At 40.7% G+C, this 23,943-nt stretch overlaps 1 protein-coding gene across 3 annotated transcripts in view; it reads left to right on the top strand.

The window, feature by feature from the left end:
• Positions 1 to 406: 406 nt before the first annotated feature.
• The window catches only part of LOC126354794 (COP9 signalosome complex subunit 1), an 86,515-nt gene continuing 62,978 nt past the window's right edge, over positions 407 to 23,943 (top strand). The window contains exons 1-4 of one of the 3 annotated variants that reach the window (XM_050004706.1): positions 407 to 536; positions 655 to 760; positions 1,316 to 1,405; positions 22,525 to 22,706. In XM_050004706.1, coding sequence (XP_049860663.1) covers positions 728 to 760; positions 1,316 to 1,405; positions 22,525 to 22,706 — 305 coding nt within the window. In that variant the 5' untranslated portion in view covers positions 407 to 536; positions 655 to 727. Of the gene's footprint in view, positions 875 to 1,315; positions 1,406 to 22,524; positions 22,707 to 23,943 lie in introns of all 3 variants that reach the window. The other 2 variants (XM_050004704.1, XM_050004703.1) reach the window with 2 other exon arrangements.

Here is a 23,943-nt window from a genome sequence, read left to right as displayed (position 1 = left end):
CCACATTGCATATCGTATGTGCGGGAAAATGTTCTCGAACTGGCTCTGCTACTAACACAGTAGAAAACTAATAATGATGATGATGACGAATAAGTGTTAGTTGTTGAAGTTCGTATGAACTTTATTTCCTCTGTAGTAAGGGCCTACGGAATTTCTCTTAACTGTAAAACTCTAACAAAGCATACCTATTTGCAGGTTACAGTTTTTGGGCATAAACTTTTTTGTCACCCTCATATGCGTTAAAGCTTCACTATTTATTTTCTGTAATGTTAGGTATGACAACTTTATATTGTTGCCTGAAAAATGTTAGTTCCAAAGTTACGTGAATAAGTGATCGATAACTAAGTGTGTCTTATGATTGCATTTTGTTTCTGATTATGAAAATAAGTGATTCCGTGAAAATAGCGGTATTTGCTTTTCGATTTATAATAAGAAATATGTTGACTTTTGCTTGGTTACCGTATCGCTCGTAGTTCACGTTTACACGCTTCTGTGACACAAGAACACCTCGATCATCTGTTACTTCTTTGGAATCTGTAGATAAAATCCACTGCAACATAAATAATATTCTCGTTACTTATAATTTAGCAATAAGTTAAATTAATTCAGAATATGAACAGTTATGTAACATATTCTGCTGTGAAAATTTTGTAGGAGGACCCAGTGATCATCTTCCAAATAAGTTGAAGTCTATATCTTTGATCAAGTGTCCGCAGTTTACATCAAAATGCCGCTGCCGATGCAGTCAGCTTTGTACCAAGTGAGTGTGGAAGGGGTTGAGAATTGACAGAAAAGAGAAGTTAATTGTTTTGTGAGAAATCTCGAATTTTGTTTTGCTATGCGGCGCCTCGCGAAGTATTTCAGTGACAGCCATGCAAGTATAGTTCGTGATTTTCAATGAAAATCTTAATATGATTTGATAATAATGTGTCGTAACCTCAAGAGGCAGTATGTCATTCGTCTATTTGCATACATTGAATTGTTTTATCAGAGTTGTATCGTCGTTAGTAATTCTTCACGCTTGCGTAGTACAGAAAAGTGCAAAGAGGAATCGATTTGGATATAAGCAGATCTCTAAGGCAGTAAATGCAGAGCTGTAATATAAACACATACTGTTAGAGATTGGTGCTGTCAGTGAAATGCGTGTTTTTCTTTCGAAGAGAGATATTGTTTTTGTTACTACTTGATTTTCTTTGGTCATAATTAGTAAAGTCTGTGATCATAACTTTGACCGTGTAGCGTATACTATGAGGTTAATTATCACTCATCGGTGTTGGATACAGTCTGTTTAATGTTGGGAGTATTTGGTTTTCAGAGTCCTGTTGAGCCAATGCAAGTAGATGCACCTCCGGAGGATAACGATAATAATGAAGAGGAACCATATATTGTGGAAAACCCAACGTTGGTGAGTAGTATTACAGACTGCTGATTTGAAATTACGTCATCTGTATAAGGGCGTGTATAAAGTATATGGAATATAGCGTATACGGTATTGCTGGTGTGAGTAGAAATGAAAAATTGAAGTTTGATTTTGGTCCAGCTGTTTTATGTTGCACAGTGGATTAAAAATGAAAAGACTGGGTAATATTATTGTAAGGAAGTTGTTCGAAAATATGTTAACCAACACAGGCATTAAATTATATTTTTTAACTGGGTTGTTATCGTTGTCATTAGCTCCTTTATTGCAGTTAAAGGTGTGGATGTTTATCTTTGTCCTTCGGCACATTGTTCTCAACAGTACTCTATCTTGGCATAAGACATTCGGTTGAGATATTTGGCACATGCTCTGCTCATTTGTGATTTGAATGTGAACTTGTCAAGAACAAGTAAGGTGTTTACCGATCAAGCCTGTAAGATGTTATTAGCGTTAGATGCTGATATGCAGTTCTACCTGCATTTGTTTACATATTTTGTTGTCATATGGTTACTCAGAGTATTGGAATAGCAGTAAATCTTAAACATACTTTACTTAAATATATTTTGAAAGTGAACAATGGTTTACAGTGTGTGCGTGATTTCCCAAACATGAAAGCCAAAACCATGCTGTTGACAGGAATAAATAGTATGGTATATTTGTTCCTTATTTTTGTACCTCAGCAATTACCGATAGTGTAACAGTGATTTTCTTGCCTCAGTTAAAGGTTTTGGAATAAGTGCCATTGTGATATCCCACTGTAGGAGACAAACAAGCTGTAGTATGTAGTGCAGTATAGGAAAGTGTGACTTAGAGTAGATTTACTTTCATTCCAATTGATCCGTAATGAGGTGGTCCTCCAGGATGTAGAACATGTCAGAAAAACAACAGTACATGACAAATATTTACAACTCAAATAAATAAGCTAATGAAATGATAGTCATTTTTAATGAACATTATATGAAAGAGTCATTGTACAAATACTAACGCACTGAATTTGAAATAGCTGCTGGCAAGTTATTGAAAATGTGTGTTCCTGAATAATGCACACCTTTTTGTACAAGGCTAAGTGACTTTAAATCCTTGTGAAGATTATTCTTATTTCTAGTATTGATTCCATGAATTGAGCTGTTGATTTGAAAAAGTGATATATTTTTAATGACAAATTTCATTAAAGAATAAATATATTGGAAAGCAGTAGTTAGTATCCATAGTTCCCTAAACAGGCTTCTGCAGGATGTTCTTGAGTTCAAACCACATATAACTCTTACTGCACATTTTGTGCCCTGAAAACTTTAGCTCGGCTTGGTGAATTACCCCAAAAAATAATCCCATATTACATTATGGGATGAAAGTAAGCATAGTATGCCAGCTTTTTCATTTTTATATCTCCTATGTCTGACACAATTCGCATTGCAAATAGAGATCTGTTAAGACGATTCAGCAGTTCTGTGGTGTGCTTTTCCCAGTCGAATAATTAAATACACACTTTGATGCTAAAATGATGGTTTCTCGTGCAATCACATATTCACAGTAATTGAGATGAAGAATAGTAGAAATTATAGCATCTATAAAGTAAGGTTAGGGCTATTACTGAATGAGGTGGCACATTAATTCCCTGGAAGATTTAATTGTTCCCTGATTACCAAAAACTGATTAGGCCTATGGGAAATACTAGAATGGCTTTTGAAGTCTTAATAAATACATACTACAAGAGACTAACGAATTATCTCACTCATTTACACACAAAATATATAGAATAAAACACTGCTGACACTTATCCATCAAATTATATTTCTGAGTAGATACTCTGTGCAGTGAGGCAACAACCTTAAGTAACAATTTGCTCAGTAACTGGTGCTTGTGCAGTATTATTTTTCAATAAAGAGTAAAATAAGTGTTTTAGAATGTAGATATTTCTTTTGTTCAAAGTATCCATGAATAATTTAGTATGAAAATGTCCATTTTTAAAAGTCGTATCCATCTCTGAAAATGAAAGACCAGTAACAAAATCTTGTCTATACAACACAAAGTTATAGTTAAACGGAACAATAGATGTTTCATTAGGCTACAGGATAAGGACAGATTAGACCTGAATGTGCACATAACTTCATAAAAACGGTGAACAAAATGTACAATTTGTAACAGTTGTTGTGTAACTGTGTGTGAAACTATGTAGGTGACTGAAAAGGCTTTTCTGACAATTAAGAACATGCGAATCATAATATTAGTTCTGGAATCTGGGGGCAAATATTGTTATTCTTCTGTGCACATTATATTGTTAGCTACGGACGTTGTCTGCAGTCTGCATGCCTATTTTGTTTTTTCTGCATGTAGGTACTTTCCGAGGCCACTTCTGTACATAAGATCTCTAAAGTAGACTGCAAAATTTGTCCCTTTGATTTAACAGAGCTATGAAAAACCTAAGGCGAAACAAGACACATACAGTATGTGACATTTCCTCAGAATTATTGAGAGACTTGGGAGAAACCATACTTGACAAAACTATTCCTAGTATAAAAGATATGAGACAAGTGAAATACCATCCTACTTAAAGGTGAATTTCTTTATCTGAATTCTAAAGAAGACTTGTGCTGACGGTTGAGAGTAGAACTGAACCATCAACTTAATAAGTTGTGATTGCAAAATACTGACACAGATTATATATAAAAGGAGGAGGAAGACTGGTAGAAGCAAACCCCAGGGAAGATCAGTTTGGATTCCGGACAGATGCAGCGACACTCGACGCAATACTGACCATATGACTTACTTTAGAAGATAAATTGTGAAAGGCCAACATACGTTTATACTATTTGTACATTATAACATGATTTTTGACAGTGTTTACTTTAATACACTCTTTGAAATTCTTTAAACAGCAGGCATAAAAATACTGGGAGTGATAGGTTATTTACAGATTGTGCTGAAACTAGGCTCCAGTTCTAAGAATCAAGGGGAACGAAAGGAAATTACCAGTTAAGCAGGGACAAACAGGATTCATTCTGTACATTGACTTAACAGTAAAAGAAATTGAAGAGAACTTTGGAAAGTTCAACAAGAAGAAATAAAGGCTTATACTTTGCTGATAGCATTTTGATTACAGTAGACAAAAAAGAGCTTGGAAGATTTTCAGTAGCATGAGAAGTTTCTTGACAAGAGGCTATCACATGATTATTGGCTAAGTAAAGCAAGGGTAATGAGATGCAGATGAATGAAATTGAGCAATGCCGAAGAATTAGATTAGGAAATGAGGCCACAAAATTGGCAGACAATTTTTTTATTTTATTTTATTTGGGCAGTAAGATGACTGACGGCAGAAATCAAGAGGATATGTTAATGGAGAATGTCAATAGTTTCCTGAAAAAGTGGTCTTCTGATTAACCAACATATTTCTGGTCTTGATATGTACCCATATCATGTTGCCCCTCCCACCTTTTGGCTGTCAACCATACAGCCCCTTCCTTCAGTCCAGTGGCTTCACTACAACAGTTGTGACTGAACAATCTTTGCAATTGGCCAGCTTTAGGTGATATATCACTTTCTTGTCACTGCCTGATGAATCAGTTGCCATGTTGTGTCTGTAACCTACAGATTGCATTGATGAGGTTGTGGAAGACTTCTCCAGTACAGTTGTGCTGCTGGAACTACTATTTCCCTTCCTACAGGCCCACACCACTGCTAGCTGGTGTCGTGATGGACCAGAGACATTGTAACAGCTATTCAGTATTGTTGAAGGGCCCAGCAACGTCTTGAGTGCCATCCTTCATGTAGACCTTCATTATTTTTAAGCAGCTTTGTGCTAGTTCACACTATCTCATTAAATGTCTCCTCTTTCAGAAGATATGCCACTTCATTCCAAGTGTTGGCCAAGCTCTGTAATCTTCTAACCGCCAAAAATCAGCAACTGCTCCAGGTCTGACACTAACTTCTTACTCAGCTACCTTTCAAACACATAGGTAAAAAGTTGAAGAAATCTCCCTACCATTCACCTACCCCACACCTACAGTCTTGCCAAAAATACACCTTTCGCTGATTGGGTAAATGCTTCAGGCTTCACATGCTACAGCTCCAGGCTGTGGGGCGTGGTTCAACTCATAATCAAATGATACAATTTCTGAATGTTACTTGGAGACTTAACCGATTCATGTTCTTCACCTGTATTTGGGTGGCTAGGTGTCTTCCCTTTGCAGTAGCGAGGTAGCACCATAGCCCTAATCGCTAAATTAGGTAAATCCCCCAACATCCATTCAAAGGTATCGGCCATTTACCTGACCAATATGCAAACGAGTTGAAAGGATGGTAGCCTGACAATTACACTGGGTTCTCAAGTCACAGAGGCTTTCGTTCCCCTGTCAGTGTAGTTTCAAAAGGAGGGACGATCCTTTATCAGCCATCTGATTAGGAAACAATAATCTGACAAGTCTTTCTAAATGCCAGCATCTCATTGCACTCTTTTTAGACTTGCGTAATGCAAACAGCAACACTTGATGGTATGATATTTTTCTTACCGTCTGTGAATGGGATTTCAAAGCTCTGTAAAGATTTTTGTCAGAGAGCTAGTACATCACTCAGATCCCTACAGGTTCTAGACAATGCCATGCAGTCGGCCTCTGTACCGAATGTCACACAACTGAATGTCGCACACTTCCTCATGATCAATGGGCTAGTGACATCCATCAGACAACTTTTCTCCCCTGTGTTCTATGTTGGCGATTTTTGCATTTGGTATAGCTCGCAGTCTTTGACATTGGCTGAAGCTCGTAGATGTCATATATGGGACCTCTTCTTGGACCCTTTCCCCGTGACTTCCACCTTTCTCCCCTAAAAATGCGAGTTGTGCACTATTGGGACTCCTCTTTGCTAAAAAGCTGACGTGGCGGCCCCGTATTCGTTAAACTTTTACATGTAGCTAGTCTTTAATTAACTCTCTCTCAGCTTCATCTTGGGTTGCGAATCGCGCTAGTCTCCTTCATATTTACTGACCCCTGGTCTCGTTCCGATTGGATTATGGTTTTCATGTTTATGGCTCAGTGGCTCCTTCAGCTTTGAAATTGTTGGACCCAGTCCATCATTCCGGAGTAAGACTGTTCACTGGTGCCTTCTGGACTAGACCCACAAACAGTATCTCTTCCAAAGCAGAGATCCTCCCTCTTCAGTTCCAGTGATACCAACTCTTGCTCACTTAAGAAATTACCATCTGAGATTTTCCTAATCACCCAATCAGTCAATCCCTCGGGTGGGATTACCAGTGGGAGTGTGCCTGGAGGCTGTCTGCCACGACCTCCACCTAACGTCCTTAGAAAGTGCTCCACACACTTCCCCACTTGGTTAGTACCCAGACAACATATTAGGACCAATCTACTTCAGGGATCTAAAGTTTATTGCCTCTAGGAATATGAGGGTGCTGCTGTAATTTTTGCTGGTGGCTCTAAAACCACAGATTGTACAGGATGTGCTTTTACATTTCCTGCCAGTCAAGAAGAATATTTGTTGCCAGGAACACTTAGTATTTTTACAGCAGAGCTGGTAGCCCCTAATAGAGAGCTATGTTTGTTAAACAGATACACCTCATCTGTATTTTAATTTGTAGGGATTCAACAAGCAGTCTTCAACCTGTTGTTTGGTGTTACTCTTGTCCCTGTGATCTCTGCTATTCCTGACTGCCTGACTTTAGCCATACTGCTCAGTTCTCATTTTCTGGGTCCCCAAAACTTGGGTTCCCTAGGGGGTGAACTGGCTGACCATTTGGCTAGAGAAGCAATTCTCACTAGCATTCACTCTGATCATCTTGGGTGTGACTTTGCAGGTGCAAACAAAACCTCTTATCACTCGTAGATGAAACATCTGGTGGACTACTGCTGCTTCTAATATACTCTGTACTACCAAGGAGACTACTGCTGCCTGGCACTCTCCTGCTGGCTGGCACTCACTTCCATTCCTCCTGGAAGGAATCCATTTTCTTACATCACCTCTGCATTGTCATATTAGATTGAGCCATAGTTTCATTTCATGCAGTGAACCACACCCAGATTGTGGTTACAGGATATTATAGACAGTACCTCACAACCTGGTGGAATGTGCCAAACCCCCCCCCCCCCCCTCCCCTCCATTCTCTGTCAATGCTAATCATAGTCTTCAACAAGTGAGGTGGCCGAAGCTTTGTATGGAACTTTCAAGTGGTCCTAAGGACACAGTTAACCCCACGGCTCTCCACTGTCACTTCCTCTATATTCTTGACATGTGTCGGGACCATGAAGTGGTTTACTCCAACTGCTCGATGGCTGATGGTCACATTGGCTTTACATATGTTCATGGGGGACATATTGAACAGCACTCCTTGCCAGATGGCTGCAGTGTTTTCACTGCAGAGCTGGTGGCCATTTCGTGTGCTCTTGATTGCATCCACTCATGCCCTGGTGAGTCATTTCTTCTCTGTACTGACTCAGCAGTCTACAAGGTATTGACCAGTGCTACCCCCGCCATCCTTTGGTAGCGACCATCCAGGAATCCATCTATGCCCTGGAATGGTCCAGTTGTTCCATGGTGTTTGTGTGGGTCCCAGGCCACATCAGAATCCCAGGAAATGAACTTGCCAACAGGCTACACGGAAACAGCTTCTGGAGACCAGCATCCCCATAACTGACCTATCATTATTATACCACATTTTTTCAGATTGGGGAGACGGAATGGCGTAATCTCAGTACGCACAACAAATTGTGACCCATTAAGGAGCCTGTGAATGTGCGCAAGTACTCCATGCGGGCCTCTTGCAGGGATTCTGTGGTTCTCTGCCAGCTCCGCATTAGCCATATGGGGCTAACGCATGGCTACATACTTCGTCGCCAGGACCCACCTCGGTGTCACTGTGGCTCGCATATGACTGTCATTCACATCTTGCCGGACTGCCCACTTTTAGCCCCTCTGCAGCGGACTTTTAACCTTCCCAGCACCCTACGTTCGGAGTTGGACGACAGTGCCTTAACAGCAGATTTAGTTTTAAGTTTTATTAGTGAGGGGGGGAGGAGGATGGTTTAATCGTACCATCTAAGGGTGGCCATTTAGCCTTCTCTCCGAGGCCACCACCTTTCTTCCATTTTAACTCTCACACTTTCTTTGCATTTGTTTGTCTTGGTGGTTATCTTTTCCTTACATGTATTCACCCTGCCTTGTCTTTATGGGTTGGACATTTTAATGTATTGTAGAGTAGCTGGCTCATCCTCTTTTTTTTATTATTGTAACTAGCCAGCCCAGACCATCTGCTCTAGGGTTTTAATACCTTCTTCTACTTTTCCTTGTGGTGTATGTTTTCCCCATTTTTTGTTCATTCAATTTCTTTTTAGGTGTGGTTCCCCATTCTTTTTCTTCCTTCTACTTTCTCAAACATACTTTGGATGTTTTTGTTCCTTGAGCCTTGCTTGCGTCAGGAAAAAGGGATTGGTGATCCTGTAGTTTGGTCTCTGTATACCCCAAACCAATCTCCCAACTAGAAGGCATTCTATACCTTTAACTGTTTTCCGCCTTAGTCAGGTTGGTGGGGGTTGGATGCTGGTGGGGCTTCTCCTGCCGCACGTGAGCCCTGGGAGACCCCTTGTCTGCTATGACCTGTGTTCTTAAATTATTGCTCAGTTCTGGCATCAGTATTGCTTCCAGTACCTTGATTTTATCACTGCTATGTACTTTCATTATTCAATCTGCTTTCTGGTGGATGTCACTAACTTTCGATGAGCTACCTGTTGACCAAGAGACTGATTGCATCTCTGTTGAGTCCCTTAACCCCCAACCAGTCAACAGCGACACAGTAAGGTGCACGTGTCCATTGAACCTTTTTGAGAATGATAAAACCTCTGTTGCTTCGCATTATCTGCACCTATACCATTGAACTTCACTTTTGAGCTCCACAAACATTTCTCCTTGTCCATAATTTTTTTATGACGTGACCAAAAGAGGAGTTGTTGGTGTTCTTCAGTTAAAACATTTTGAGAGAAAAAATGGTCATTTCCCAGTTTGCTGCCATTGTAGTCAGTGAACAATTGTATGAGTGTATTTAAAAAGTATTTGGCTGCTTTTCAGTTTGGTAGAGAGAGATTATGTTATAATTCATCAAAAATTTGTCATGCTCTTTCTGCAATCATTTAATCTTAGTCCTATTTATGCTTTAAATAGAGGAGAGTCTGAAGTATGTGATGAGATTCTTTGTCCTCATAGTAACTTTCTACTGTGACCATTGAAGCAAAATGGATCTTTCCCATGTGTCTCAACCTTGCTCACTCGTACATGTTTGTGTTTTGTGAGGTGCTTTTGTTGTACTTTTGCCATTTGAGTGTTCACATATTGCAGATTTGGTGATAAATTTTTGATGCTGAATATTTTTTGAATGAAGGGAAACCACACATTATCATTGATGAAGGGTCCTCAAAACACACGAAAGTTATTTCGGGTGTGTGCCAAGCAAATGTTCTTGACTCATAGTTGTTCATGACATGTATTACTGGCAATGTTAAAAATATCACGTACAGTGTGTCTCTGTATTTCAACATGTTAATAACATTGGCTACATTTTGTAACTTTATACATTGTAGAAAAGTGTGGAAAAATGGAAATCATTCTGACTAGACAGACAGACAAATGTAAATAATTTAGGAGCAAAGGTAACAACTCGCTGAAAAGTGGAGGCAGTAAGTCTTCCACAGATTTTGTTATATGCCTTGTGATGACTCCATGCCTCTAATATTTACGAGCTGTTACCCTTGCATGTAAATTATTTACATTTTAACAGGACTTGCCAGCACCATGTGTAATACAAATACTTAAGACTAACAGACTGATCTACTGCAGCCTTTGGTCGGTGGTCCAGCCTGGCTCCTATACTTCCCACCTTTTTATTCTCTTTTATATTTGCCATTTTTAATGTTTTCTTTCCTGAATTTTACTGTCTTGTCTGAGCTGCTCATTTTCTTGGGGTAACAGAGGGTGAGTAGTGCTGGTCAGATGCAGAAGGTGCTTCTCGCATTGCAAACCATATCTGGGTGACTTCCCAACTGCGACCTGGTGGAGCGACTCTCCCACCTTGCTCCCTCTCACTCCTCTCCTACTTCTCCTTGCTTTTACCTCTTTCTCATTATACCTTGGTTGCAATCGGGCTTCTCAGGATTTGCCTTTTTAATGCTTCCTCTGACGATCCCTGGTTCGTTTATGTATAGGATGAAGGGACTGGTGACCTCGCAGTTTGGTCCCTTTAACTCAAAAACACCTGCATACTAATCTTTTGCCAGAATTGAGTCATCCATTTGTGAGCCTCCGGGTGTCTGTATGTAGGTTTGCTTGGATGTTGTTAGTTCCTGAGTTCCTCTTCAAACTGCACTGGAAACAATGGCCGTGCAGATCCAGTTGGACTCTGCAGTGACAATAAGCAATCTTTATCTCCCAAGCTTCCTGCTCTTCTTAAACTTCCTAGACAGTTCGTTACCTCCTCTTTTGCCTCCTTGGGAATTTTAACACCCATAACCATCTATGGAGTGGTATTGTGACCACTGACTGGAGCAAGACTGTTGAAAACTTGCTGGCAGCACTTGATCTGTGCTTCTTCAACATTGGAGCTACCCCACACTTCAGTGTGCACACATCACTTTCTTGGCCATTGATCTGCCCATCTGTAGCCCTGGATTCTTCCCGTCTGTTCAGTGGGCTTACCCAGGTGAGCCTTAACTAATACGGATTGAGATACCTTTTCCTCGGCTGCCATCCCAACTGCTCCATCACATGATGGCACTGATGAGTCCGTGCGGAGTTTAACAGACACCATCCTTTCGGCAGATGCTTCGGCATTTCCTTCTTCTTCACTTTCTTCACGATAGAAGACTATCCCGTGGTGGACCCCAGAAATTGTTGCAGCTATTAAGAACTGCCATTGTGCCTTTCATCACAACAGACAGCATCCATCTCTCGACCACATCCTGGCCTTTAAATGGGATTCTCAGACCTGTTATCTTCTTAAGTGCGAAGTGGATTTGTTGGGAATGATATGTTGCTGCCATAGGGCAGCATAATCCCTCTTCATGCAGGTATGGTGAAGTATCAGGTCCATTTTTGGCTGTCATCCTCCTACAGATGTTCCAGGAATATCTCTGAACACTATTATCCTCACAAGCTTGGACTTGTATTGCTGAGAATTTTACTTGAGATTTCGCCCATGCCTCAGCGTTTGCTTTGTGCCTGTATTCCATTATCTCAGATACCATCTGGAATCATTCCCTTTATCACAGATTGCGAGGAGCAAATACACAGAGTGCAATCTTGGACTTTCTTTCATGGCTTCCATTTTTCAGCTGCCAAGACCAGCATTATGCATTTGTCATTTCTGTACAGCCCATCCCCAACCATATCTGTACCTTGATGGCCAGTCCCTCAATGAGGTGGACTGGTCTTTGATGCCCAGTTGACATGGCTTTCCCTTCTTCAACTAAAGCAGACGTGTTAGTCACACTTTCGAGATTTTCGGTGCCTCGGCAACACCGATTGTAGTGTGGACCACTCTACTCTGATACTGCTCTACACAGCATTGGTTCAGTCCCATCTACATTACAGGAGTCTCACATAGAGCTTGTCATCACCTTTTACATCACGGATGATGGATCTGATACATTACTGTGGGTTACGATCATCAACTGGTGCCTTTTGGACTTCTCCATGATCAGCCTTCTAACGGACACGAAGGTTCCACCATTGCAGGTTCTGCACCAACAACGGTTGATTGCTTATGTGTTATGCATCTGCTGCTCCCAGGAGCACCCGAACCACTGACTCCTCTTTCCAGGTACAGAGATCAACTTCCCACAACAGCAGCCCAGGTGTGGGGGTTACAATCACCAACCAGATCTTGTCCCTTTTTTCTCTTCCTCCATTCACAGCTCTGTCTTGACCTGTCACAATGTCTGAAAGCCTCAGTTCATTCTGAGGCCTTCCACTGCCAACCAATACTTCCCCGTTCTTGGTGTGTTTTGGATGCCAGTCATGCAAGCTTTGCTTACGTTTGTAAGGGTTGTAATGTACTCTGCTCCCTGCCAGGTGGCTGCAGTCTTTTCAGTGCAGAGTGGCTAACCATCTCTCGCCCTCTGGATTATATCTGTTCCTGCACCAGTGAGTCCTTCCTCATCTTAGCAACTGTTTGATAAGTTTACAAACTCGTGAACAGTTTTACCCTCACCATCCCTGACCATCCAGGATTCTCTTTTTGCTCTTGAACCGTGAGCACGCTCAGTGGTCTGTGTGTGGATCCTGAGTCACGTGGGGATCCTGGGGAATGAATTCACTGACAGGCTGGCCCAGTTGGCTACGAGCAAGCCGCCTCTTGAGATTGGTATCTGGTATCAAATCTTCAGTCAGTTTTATGCTATCAGATTGTAAGGATTTGGAATACAGAATGGTGTTCTTTGACTTTGCTGAACAAACTACAGTTGATAAAGGAGATCACAAATTTGTGGAGGTCCTCCATGTGGGTCTCTCACAGTTAAGCTATCATTATTTGCTGGCTCCACATTGGCCACACTTAGCGGACTCGTGGTAATCTCCTCCATTGCCAGGATCCACCCCATTGTCGTTGCAGTGTCCGTTTGATGGTGGTCAACATTTTGCTGTACTGTCCTAACCTAGCCACCTCACAGTGCATTCTTAATCTTCCTGGCCCGCTGCCAGTGGTGTTAGCAGACAATGCCTCAGTGGCTGACCTAGTTTTATGGTTTATTCGTAGGGAGGGTGCATCAGCCACATTGGCCCAATTAGAGTTTGGCAGGGTACCCTGTTGCCTCCCCTGCCCCAAATGGGCAGTGGCTGTCTGGGCTTAGTGGTCTGCCCCAGTGCTGCCCTATCCACACTTTTGCTAATCTTTCCCCTTCTCAAATGTTCTGTTTGACTTGGTACTTTTCCTCAGTTTTCATGTGCTTCTTGTGCCTTGTTTGTGTCACTAGTTTTTCCGGGTATTGTTGGGTGCGGAGATCTGGTAAGTGGCAAGGACTATGGCCTCCATTACACTTTCTGCCTTGGGGGTCTCTGGCTGCTCCCTGGATGGGGCACCTTGCATGCCTTTTTTTTCTTTCCCCCATCTCGTCTTTCTTGTTCCCTTCCCTATGCTGTGTTGATATTAGGACCTTAGGATTATCTTTCCTTGAGTTTTGTGCACTAGGAGTGTCCTTGGTGGGTGGTTTTCTTTAATTGCCTGTTCCAGGTAGGAAGGACTGATGACCTCATAGTTCAGTCTCTCTAATCATTAAACCAACCGACCAAGGCCATGGTGCAAGTCGAAGACAGGCACGAGCATTGGTTCATGGCCTGTGGTGATGTTGGGGCAAAAAGACCTAAGATGGACTGCTGTGTGAATAAAGCACCATGGTAGAGGTAAGGTGAAAGGATGAATTTGCAATGGAAGTGGGCAACTATGACGAGTTCAGCCATGTTGGCAACGGAAAGTCAAAGGACAACATAGCCTGTCCATGTGTCCAGCTGTGGTCTGAAGTTTTCAGAGTGTGGTTCAAATATCTGACGAGGCACTGTGCACGCATCTGAAGCCGTGTCAGTGAAGTAGTGTAAATCTATGGGATAGTCAAAGAGATACAAGCATCCTTTGGAGGATGACTTTTTTGTAGAAGGGAGGTGACTTGGTGATGTGGCGGGGGCCAGTGCACCCAACATGGTTCATGTTTGTCGTTTGTCGTAACAGCAAGGCTGCTGGCAGTTGCGAGCAGCTACATCATACTGCACTGGCTACAGTGAATGGGAATCAGCTGGCAGGTGGTGTGGTGTCATGTGCAATCAGCATTCAGTGCTAGGAGAGGGGCCCCATTACGTAAGTTTCGCTTTCTGGTTGGGTCGTGGCGGTAGTAGTACCTGAATTGATGTGCTCCTGTGCTGTATCACTAATTAAAACTTGTCTTATAGGGTGAGATTTTTGTTTAACAGATTTACTTCGTGCACAATCATTGTGAGCTCTAGGTGAGGTGGGAGTTTGATAATCGCTAATGTCGGGTCCAACATATTAAGCAGAATCCACAAGCAAACATTATCGATGCCACAGTAGTGAAGGACATCCTGCAGTGTGTAGCTCATCATAAATCATGTCATATCTGTTGCTCAGGGGTGTGTACAATTAGTTGTAGTAGTGCTGTTTTTGCATCATACTTGTTGTGTACCAGCGGTAATGGAATAATATTATTGATTATTCCTACGTGTTCGGTAAGGTGACATATCTAAATTACAAATTCTGAGTTATCATTAACAATGCCTAGCAAAGGGAATTCACACTTGGCCATCACAAGGCATAATGTCATTTTATAAGGCCAGAAAAGTGGAAACTTATATTTTGGTGTAGTTTTACATTGTCCTGTGAGGTTGAGAAGTAGCTGCACTACCTGAACCGAAATCTTTGTTTGTGCCATGATTGACTCTGGGAACATGGTGACAACATTGCACAATGGTTGTTTGTACAAAACAGTTCTGTTGAATCTCAGCAATGGTGCAGCAGTAGACATGGAAGACACTGTTGGTACCATATCCGTTTGCATAAAAACCAAACACGAGTTGTCCTTGAAGCTGGTCAACATAGGGTCAGCATGCAAGTTCACTAATAAAGGCTCCGACGGTGGGCATTCTGAGTTACAGTCATTGTCTCTTACAAGGCAATGTTCATGCAAGCTTCTTGTACAATATTCTGCACTGTTGTTTGGTGAAGCCAATGAGAACACTGGACCATAGCCACTGATAATGAATTCAGAGCGATAGAGCTGTGAGAAACAGTGATCAAAGTAAATTTTGTCCATTGTTAATGGACAATAAAGTAATGAGAGATTGTATTTTTCAAATAACTCTGCAACCACTGCAGTCACAGTCACCAGTGTGGATGTCTTTCTCTGTGTAGTGGAAAGTCACACACCCATAACATACAAACACAAATATTACTGATTTAAACACTATTCATGACTGCACAGTACAGAAAGCCACATTTCTGTTGTGTTGGTAAGCACAAACTGACTGTCCAAAGCATAGATGCTCCACACCTTCACTCGGCTATGTTGCTCAGTGATCCTTTGACTAAATATCCCCATTTTGAGCCAATTTTCATTTTGTACTCATCTCTTAGTATTATGTCTGTAACTTCTAATCTCGTTAGCAAATTTCTTTCATATAGAGCTATCTTAACTAAGTCATCTGCAAATCTATCAATCTTTAGTGTTTCTCCATTTATTATGATACCTATGCAAATTCTTTGCACTTGTTTGATGCATATTCTATGTGGATCTTGAATAGGGATAGGAACAGATAGCATTCTACTCTATCAAATTTTAGGATTATGTCTTCTTTTTGGGCATTTCTTATCTTCATCACCACCATTTGTTCTTTGTATAGCATCTTTATTATTTTTCTGTATCTTTAGTTTAATCATTTTAGAATTTCCATTAGTTTGTTTCAGTTGAGTTTCAAATGTTTTCCTGAGGTATACAAAACCCAGTTAAATTTTTCTGTTGAGCCTGAAACTTCCTTCAGTTGCTTTGTAAAGACATAGTATAGCTTCCTTACGTTGCTGCCCTCACAGAACCCAAATTAGTCTTCAGCTAAATTGACTTAAGTTTTTCAGTCTTGTTCTAATGCATCACTATATTATTTTTGTTAATATTTTTGAAGTGTGAGCTAGTGTACAAAGGAATGTGATCTTCACATGTGGTTGATTTGGCCTTCATTGGAATACTTATTGTGGTAATTTTCATGTTGTTATTGTTGTCTTCAGTACTGAGACTGGTTTGAAGCATCTCTCCATGCTACTCTATCCTGTGCAAGCTTCTTCATCTCCCAGTACTTACTGCAACCTACATCCTTCTGAATCTGCTTACTGTATTCATCTCTTGGTCTCCCTCTACAATTTTTACCCTCCACGCTGCCCTCCAATGCTAAATTTGTGATCCCTTGATGCCTCAGAACATGTCCTTCCAACCGGTCCTTTCTTCTTGTCAAGTTGTGCCACAAACTCCTCTTCTCCCCAATTTTATTCAATTAGTTATATGATCTACCCATCTAATCTTCAGCATTGTTCTGTAGCACCACATTTTGAAAGCTTCTATTCTCTTCTGGTCCAAACTATTTATCGTCCACGTTTCACTTCCATACATGGCTACACTCCATACAAATACTTTCAGAAACGACTTCCTGATACATAAATCTATATTCGATGTTAACAAATTTCTCTTCTTCAGAAACGCTTTCCTTGCCATTGCCAGTCTACATTTTATGTCCTCTCTACTTCGACCATCATCAGTTATTTTGCTCCCCAAATAGCAAAACTCTCTTATTATTTTAAGTGTCTCATTTCCTAATCTAATTCCCTCGGCATCACCCGAGTTAACTCTACTACATTCAGTTATCCTTGTTTTGCTTTTGTTGATGTTCATCTTATACCCTCCTTTCAAGACACTGTCCATTGTGTTCAAGTGCTCTTCCAAGTCCTTTGCTGTCTCTCACAGAAATACAATGTCATCGGCGAACCTTAAAGTTTTTATTTCTTCTCCATGGATTTTAACACCTACTCTGAATTTCTTTCGTTTCCTTCACTGCTTGCTCAATATACAGATTGAATAGCATTGAGGATAGGCTACAACCCTGTCTCACTCCCTTCCCGACCACTGCTTCCATTTCATACCCCTCGACTCTTATACCTGCCATCTGGTTTCTGTACAAATTGTAAATAGCCTTTTGCTCCCTGTATTTTACCCCTGCCACCTTCAGAATTTGAAAGAGAGTATGCCAGTCAATATTATCAAAAGCTTTCTCTAAGTGTACAAATGCTAGAAACGTAGGTTTGCCTTTTCTTAATGTAGCTTCTAAAATAAGTCATAGGGTCAGTATTGCCTCACGTGTTCCAATATTTCTACGGAATCGAAACTGATTTTCCCCGAGGTCAGCTTCTATCAGTTTTTCCATTTGTCTGTAAATAATTCGTGTTAGTATTTTGCAGCCGTTGCTTATTAAACTGATTGTTCGGCAATTTTCGCATCTGTCAGTAACAAATTTAGCACAGCCTGCCTCTGAATTGCTTTGATTTCTTCCTTTAATCCGACCTGGTGCAGATCCCAAACACTCTAGCAGTACTCAAGAATAGGTTGCACTAGCATTCTTTATGCAATCTCCTTTACAGATAAACCACACTTACCAAAATTTTTCCTAGTGAGCCAAAGTCAACCATTTGCCATTCCTACCACAATCATCACATGCTTGTTTCATTTTGTATTGCTTTGCAACATTATGCCCAGATATTTAAAGAATGTGACTGTGTTGAGCAGGATATAACTAATGCTGTGTCCACACATTATGGGTTCGTATTTCCTACTCATCCATATTAACTTAGCTTTTTCTACATTTAGAACTAGCTGCCATTCATCACACCAACTGGAAATTTTGTCTAAGTTGTCCTATATGCTCCTATAGTCACTCAACTTTGACACCTTACTGTACTCCGCAGCACCATCAACAAACAACTGCAGATTGCTGTCAGCCCTGTCCAACAAATCATTTATGTGTATAGAGAATAATAGTGATCCTATCACACTTCCCTGGTGCACTCCTGACTGTACCCTTGCCGTCAAAAACAACATACTGGGTTGTATAATTTAAGAAGTCTTCAAGCTGCTTGCATATCTGTGAAACTATTCCATATGCTCTTGCCTTCTTTAACAACCTGCAATGGGGTACCATATTAAATACTTTGCAGAAATGTAGAAATATGGAATCTGCCTGTTGCCCTTCATCCATAGTTCATGGTATATAGTGTGAGAAAAGGGGGAAGCATAGGTCTACACAAGTTATTCTTTCTAAAACCATGCTAATTCGTGGAAATAAGCTTCTTGGTATCAAGAAAATTTATTTTTTCCTTTATCTTATTACATCATCATCAGTGGCCTGTACTTCTAACGGGAGATTCAAGTAGCATCATAAAGGAACTTTCTTTGGTATATGTGAGAGCCTGCTTGGTGCACACCAAAGTAAAAGAGGGGTTCGTCAGAGGCACTTGTCTACACACTAGGTCTGCTGTTGAGCCAGGTGCTATGCTTGATGAGTTTCCTCCATCAACTACGGTCTTCGGCAAGCTCTTCCCATTTGTCAAAGTCAGTGTTAAAGGTGTTCATATTGAACTAGACGCGGTCTTTAAAGCACAAAGCAGGACTTACATGGCATGTGCTATATCAGTCACTAAGTAGTGTGTGTCAGGAAATACAGGAGTGGTCCATATGGTGTAGTCCTAGCCATCACAGGTGATGTTCCTAGAGAGCGGCAGTGGTACTTGGTAGATTCACAGTATTCATGACCATCTCACTTGTCACTTAGTCCCTCCATGTCATGCCTGGAATATTTCAGATGTACTGCAAATGAAAACTGCTGAGCTTACTATCTTGTTTGGCGTATGCTGTCCAGGTCTCAGCACCATACAAGAGGGTATGCATGCAGCACACGTGCTTGGTAGACGAGCATTATTGTGGTTGCTGTAAGGTGTTTGTTTTGCCATACTCTTGTACGGAGGTTCCCTGAAAGTGTTGGACGCATTACCAATTCTCGCATTTATTTTCTCATAGAGAGAGAGGTCTTGTGATACTAGTAATCCAAGGGAGCATAATTTGTAGATTGTATTCAAGAAGGAGCCGTCTAATATTATGGCAGGCATATCTTTGTCTGCTTCCACCTCACAGTTCTTTCACGAGTTCGTGCGTGGCACACACGGGGTCCCAAGCTCTTGCAGCTCATTCTTCATTCCTTAGCTGAATTTCCTTCTCCCTGCCCCCTCCTTCCCTATCCCGCTCCATTGCCACCACCTTCCGCTCTCCCGGTGTTCTGATTTATGTCGACCTGGCTATTCTCCTGGTTTCCTGTATTGGTTGCAATTCTGTTCCTTTTGCCTGTTCTTTCACCATTTTGGCATTTCTGTCCCCACTTGAGGTTTGACCTCCACTTCAAAATTTCGTGCCTTTAGTGTGAGCCATATTGGGAAGAACTCCCTCCCTAGCATCTACAGTGTGGATTCCTCTCCCCCCTACCTTCCCCTCTCCCATCCCCACTGTAGCCCCTTTCTGCCCTGCTAGGTCACCAGCATGTGTAGCCAATCCATGTGGTGGGGCTGTTATGTACCCATATGGCTGAGCCTCCTGACAACACAGAGATCACACTACTGATACCTGAGCTGTTCCCTCCCCATGTATGCCAAGGAGTGGTTGTTGTCTTCTTGGAGCATCGGAACTCCCAGCAACAGCCGCTGTGCCAGGCGGCCCTTGCTGTGGCTGGGTGGCACACATGGGGAGAGCCTCTGGCCAGAGTGGGTGGTATCAGGGCCGATGCTTGGCACATGAAGCGTATCAAGCTGCAAAATGGCCGTTATCACACAGCTGTCTCTTCTAATGGTGAAGGATTCTTATATGCTGCCTCATATGACCTGGCAGCCTTCCCTTCCTTGGTAACTAGTTGTTCTAACAAGCAACAAAATTTTTGTACATTGAATTTCTTTGTCTTAGTTACTGAAATCAGATAAGTTCATCACTTTCAACGTTTTACTAGTCTCTCACTGGTAGTCAATGATAGTTATAGGACACCATTAGATAAGTGATTGAGGTAAAATTCATTTACACTATAACAGTTTCTTTATTAAGCACTGTTATTCAATTAGCCTTTGAAAAACTACTAAACTGGCTAGCTTTGTACAATTGAAAGATGAAACTGGTCAGATTTTATGTTGATGAGTGCTACTGCTGCAGTGTAAGGCATCATTCGTTGACAATGTATGACAGCAGGCTTTTCTTTGTCACTCCATATAACAAAAGTTTGGGCCCACAGTACTCTTCTTGAATAATAATTCTTCTTGATGACAATGTACTGTGCCCATTTACAACCACATAATATGTCTGGCTGTGTGTTAAAAATCTTGCAGTTTATTCCTCACATTTCCGCTCACCGCGTTTGCACTAGATCAAATGCCTCTATCAATTCCCTCCACCAACTACTTCTGCCAGACTACCTGTCCAGCGACAATACTCCTTACCTCAGAGGTATTATATAGCTCTATACAATAACAAACTTCCCTGACTAGGCTTACATATTACGGGATCCTTCACTTTCGTGAAGCCTATTTTCACAGAAAAAGGCATAATTGGTGAAAGAAACTGAATAAATCATAATTATGTTAGTATTTCATTTTCCTCTTTTATATCAAAGTACTCAGAAAATATCTCCAAAATGTTGTCAAGAGTTAGGGGTTCACCTTGTGTAATATAAAAATAAACATGATTATTAATATATATTTAAAACCATTGAGTTACACAAATTATGAAGTAAAATCTTTTACAAAATCTTTCTCATGTTAATTGAACACAACTTGATCCTGTCCTACTGTCCTATCCCACTTCCACCGCTTCGAACTAATTTGCCCAGCAGCCACAAAAACCATGGTTCAGAGTTTTAATTAGTTTTATAAGTCACATCCATATTAGACCTCTAAGGCTGAATACTTCAACAACAAAAATTTTCTTCCACTTCCAAGATAGTAAGTCCTACAATGATATGGGATTTGTCAGTGTGATACAAGAAAGAACTTAAGCCATACACATGCAGATATGTTTAACAAGGAGAACACATGCCATCAACCATAGTCTTGTTGAAGGAACCATCCCAGCATTTGCTTAAAGTGCTGTAAGAAACCCTAAATCAGGATGGTTGGACAAAACATGAACTTGACTTGCCTTCTAATCTTACTTATCACCCTTTCTCTCCCCTACCATGGAACTAATGGCATCAGAAGCTGGAATGGCTTCTTGCTGTTTTGTGTGTCTGTCAATTGCATTAACAAAGAGAGGTTACCAGCAGTGGAATTGGCTTTGTGAAACCATTTATACAGTGATGTAGGTTAAGATCCAAGGTATCACACCCTGCAGTGACTCACACTGGTGAGCCCTTGTTTGCAAGTAACCAACGAAAAAATATTTCGGATTTTAACATGACACTGTACAGCTTTAAAAATTGTAAAGCAATTGGAATGTTGCCATAGTGTAACGGTTATCGTCCATTCCTTACACAGGAAGGATGGGATTCAGATCTTGTCAAGTGCATTGAAATTTTTTAAAAATCTTTATTGAAATGATTTTGGTCATCATCCTTGTTGAATTAACTGGTTTAAATGTAATTTTTTATTCCTATGCCATTGTTCCGCCATTTTAACCAGTGTATTAACTGTTTGAATTACTCTCATTTTACTTTCGTATCATTCTTCTTCCACTTGGAATTTTTGTGCATATGAATTTAATTATTATTATTTATTGATTTCAGTGTAATTCTTCCCTTTTATCATACATGTTCTTCCATGTTATTGCATTCGTTCTTTTTATTCCTCATTCTGCTGGAACTGTGTTTTACTCAAATCCCTTCTTTCATTGTAATCTTCATCTGTGTTATGTTCTGCATGGTGAAATACGAATTTGTTTTAAATGTTTGATGATTGTCATCGAAAAAATATGTTCCTTGGAACAAAAAATACATTTTTCAAATCGTTGTACATTTAATCTATTGAATCGATAAATTTGAAAATGCCAATGTTTAAATATTCTGATACATAAATAAAAATAATGAAATTAACATGCACAAAAGTTCCAAGCGGACAAAGAATGATAGGAGGAAGAAATCAGAACAGTTGGAACAGTTAATACACTGATTAAAATGATGTGACAAAGGAATAGAAATTTAAAAAATTGCTTTCAAACCAGTTATATGATCATTAACATCACTATTTTCCAAGGCTGTAGAGAGATTCTGAAACATTTTTTCACTGATTAGTTGCAAATGGGGGGGCCCACCAGGGTGGATGGCCGCATAGTGTGATACCTAGGACCTTAACCCACATCACTGTAGATGGTTTCAAAAAGTTCATCCCACAGTTGGGGACCTCTCCTCGTAAGGCCTGAAATTCAGGGCTTAATGAGCAGTACATTCTTTGTTGCAAAACTGTTAGACTAGGTTTTTTTGTGTGTTGTGTACATATTATTGTAATAACATTATTTCTACAGGACTTGTGTAATGTACATCATTTTCCTTTCCCTTAGGATCTTGAGAATTTAGCAAACAGTTACACTGGACTTGCACGCTTGTACAGACTGATGTATATAGCAGACCACTGTCCATCTCTGAGAGTGGAAGCTCTGAAGATGGCAATCACATACGTTATGTGCACATACAATGTAGGATTGTATCAGCAGCTGCATAAAAAGCTTCAAGAAGCACTTGGGTAAGAAGCCAGTGTGTTGGCATTTTTTTTACTAACTATTTTATTTGCAAAGTTAATTTCTGTACAGCAAGAAACATTCGGTACGTTATACCTATTTTTGTAGCTTTAGTAGCTTGTGAGTTGGAAAATTAAATTTTGTTCATCGGGAGTATTTTGTGTCTTTCTTCAAGTAATGTCTTAAGAATTAGTTCAATAGAATTAGTTCAAATAAAATGAAAACAATACTCTTTATTGAGTGTGTACTCACAAAGTGGTGGCAGAACACACACATAAGACTGTTGTGATTGGCAAGCTTTAGGAGCCAATGGTTCCTTCTTCAGACAAAAGGGTTGAAGGGGAAAGAAGAACGGTCAACAAAAAGGACTGGAGAAGTCTAGGAAAAGTGGTAGATTTTGGGAAAGCCACCCAGAATTGCGGGTCAGAGATGACTCACCACATGGGATGGGAGGAAAGACTGATTATTGGGGACTGCATCAGACGAGATTTGGAAACTTGAGAGCTTAAAGGTGGAAGACAGGGTAATATGCAAGACACAGATTACTACTAAAACATCGTGCACAAGTTAATAAGGGTGAGAAGCTAAGTGCATTGTACGCAACAGAGGTAGGAGGGAGTGGTGAAAATAGCCAAGAAAGACAATGAAAGATGTAGAAAACTAAAACAGAGTGAAGCAAAGTGTAGTTGTGGTGAAGAAAAGCTGAGACGGAAGAAATTAACTTAAGTTAAGGCCAGGTGAGTGGTGAGAACTAAGGACATGTTGTCGTGCTAGTTTCCACCTGCAGAATCCTGAGAAACTGGTGTCTTGGGGGATAATCCAGATGACGTATGTGGTGGTGAAACAGGCGCCGAGGTCACGAATGTCATGTTGTAGAGCATGCTCTGCAACAGGATATTGAGAGTTGCCAGTATATACCCTCTGCCTATGCTCATTCGTCCTAATTGATAATTTGGTGGTAGTCATGTGGATGTAGAAGGCTGATCAGTGTTTACATAATAACTGGTATATGACAATTCATTTTGCAAGGGGCTCGCCCTTTGATAGTATATGTTTTGCCAGTTACAGGGCTATTGGTTGTGGTAGACGGGTGCATAGGGCAAGGCTTGCAGCAGGGACAGTCACGGGTAGGAGCCATAGAGTAACGAGATGAGTGCAGGAGGAGAGTAGGGTCTGACAAGAACATTGTGGAGATTGTGAGGGCAACAGAAAGCTATTCTAGGCATGGTGGGCAAAATTTCA

Source organism: Schistocerca gregaria, chromosome 3 (genome assembly GCF_023897955.1).
Source record: "Schistocerca gregaria isolate iqSchGreg1 chromosome 3, iqSchGreg1.2, whole genome shotgun sequence".
Classification (NCBI taxonomy): Eukaryota; Metazoa; Arthropoda; class Insecta; order Orthoptera; family Acrididae; genus Schistocerca; species Schistocerca gregaria.
The sequence above is the reverse complement of the archived record's forward strand: the minus strand, read 5'-3'. Positions and strand labels throughout refer to the sequence as shown.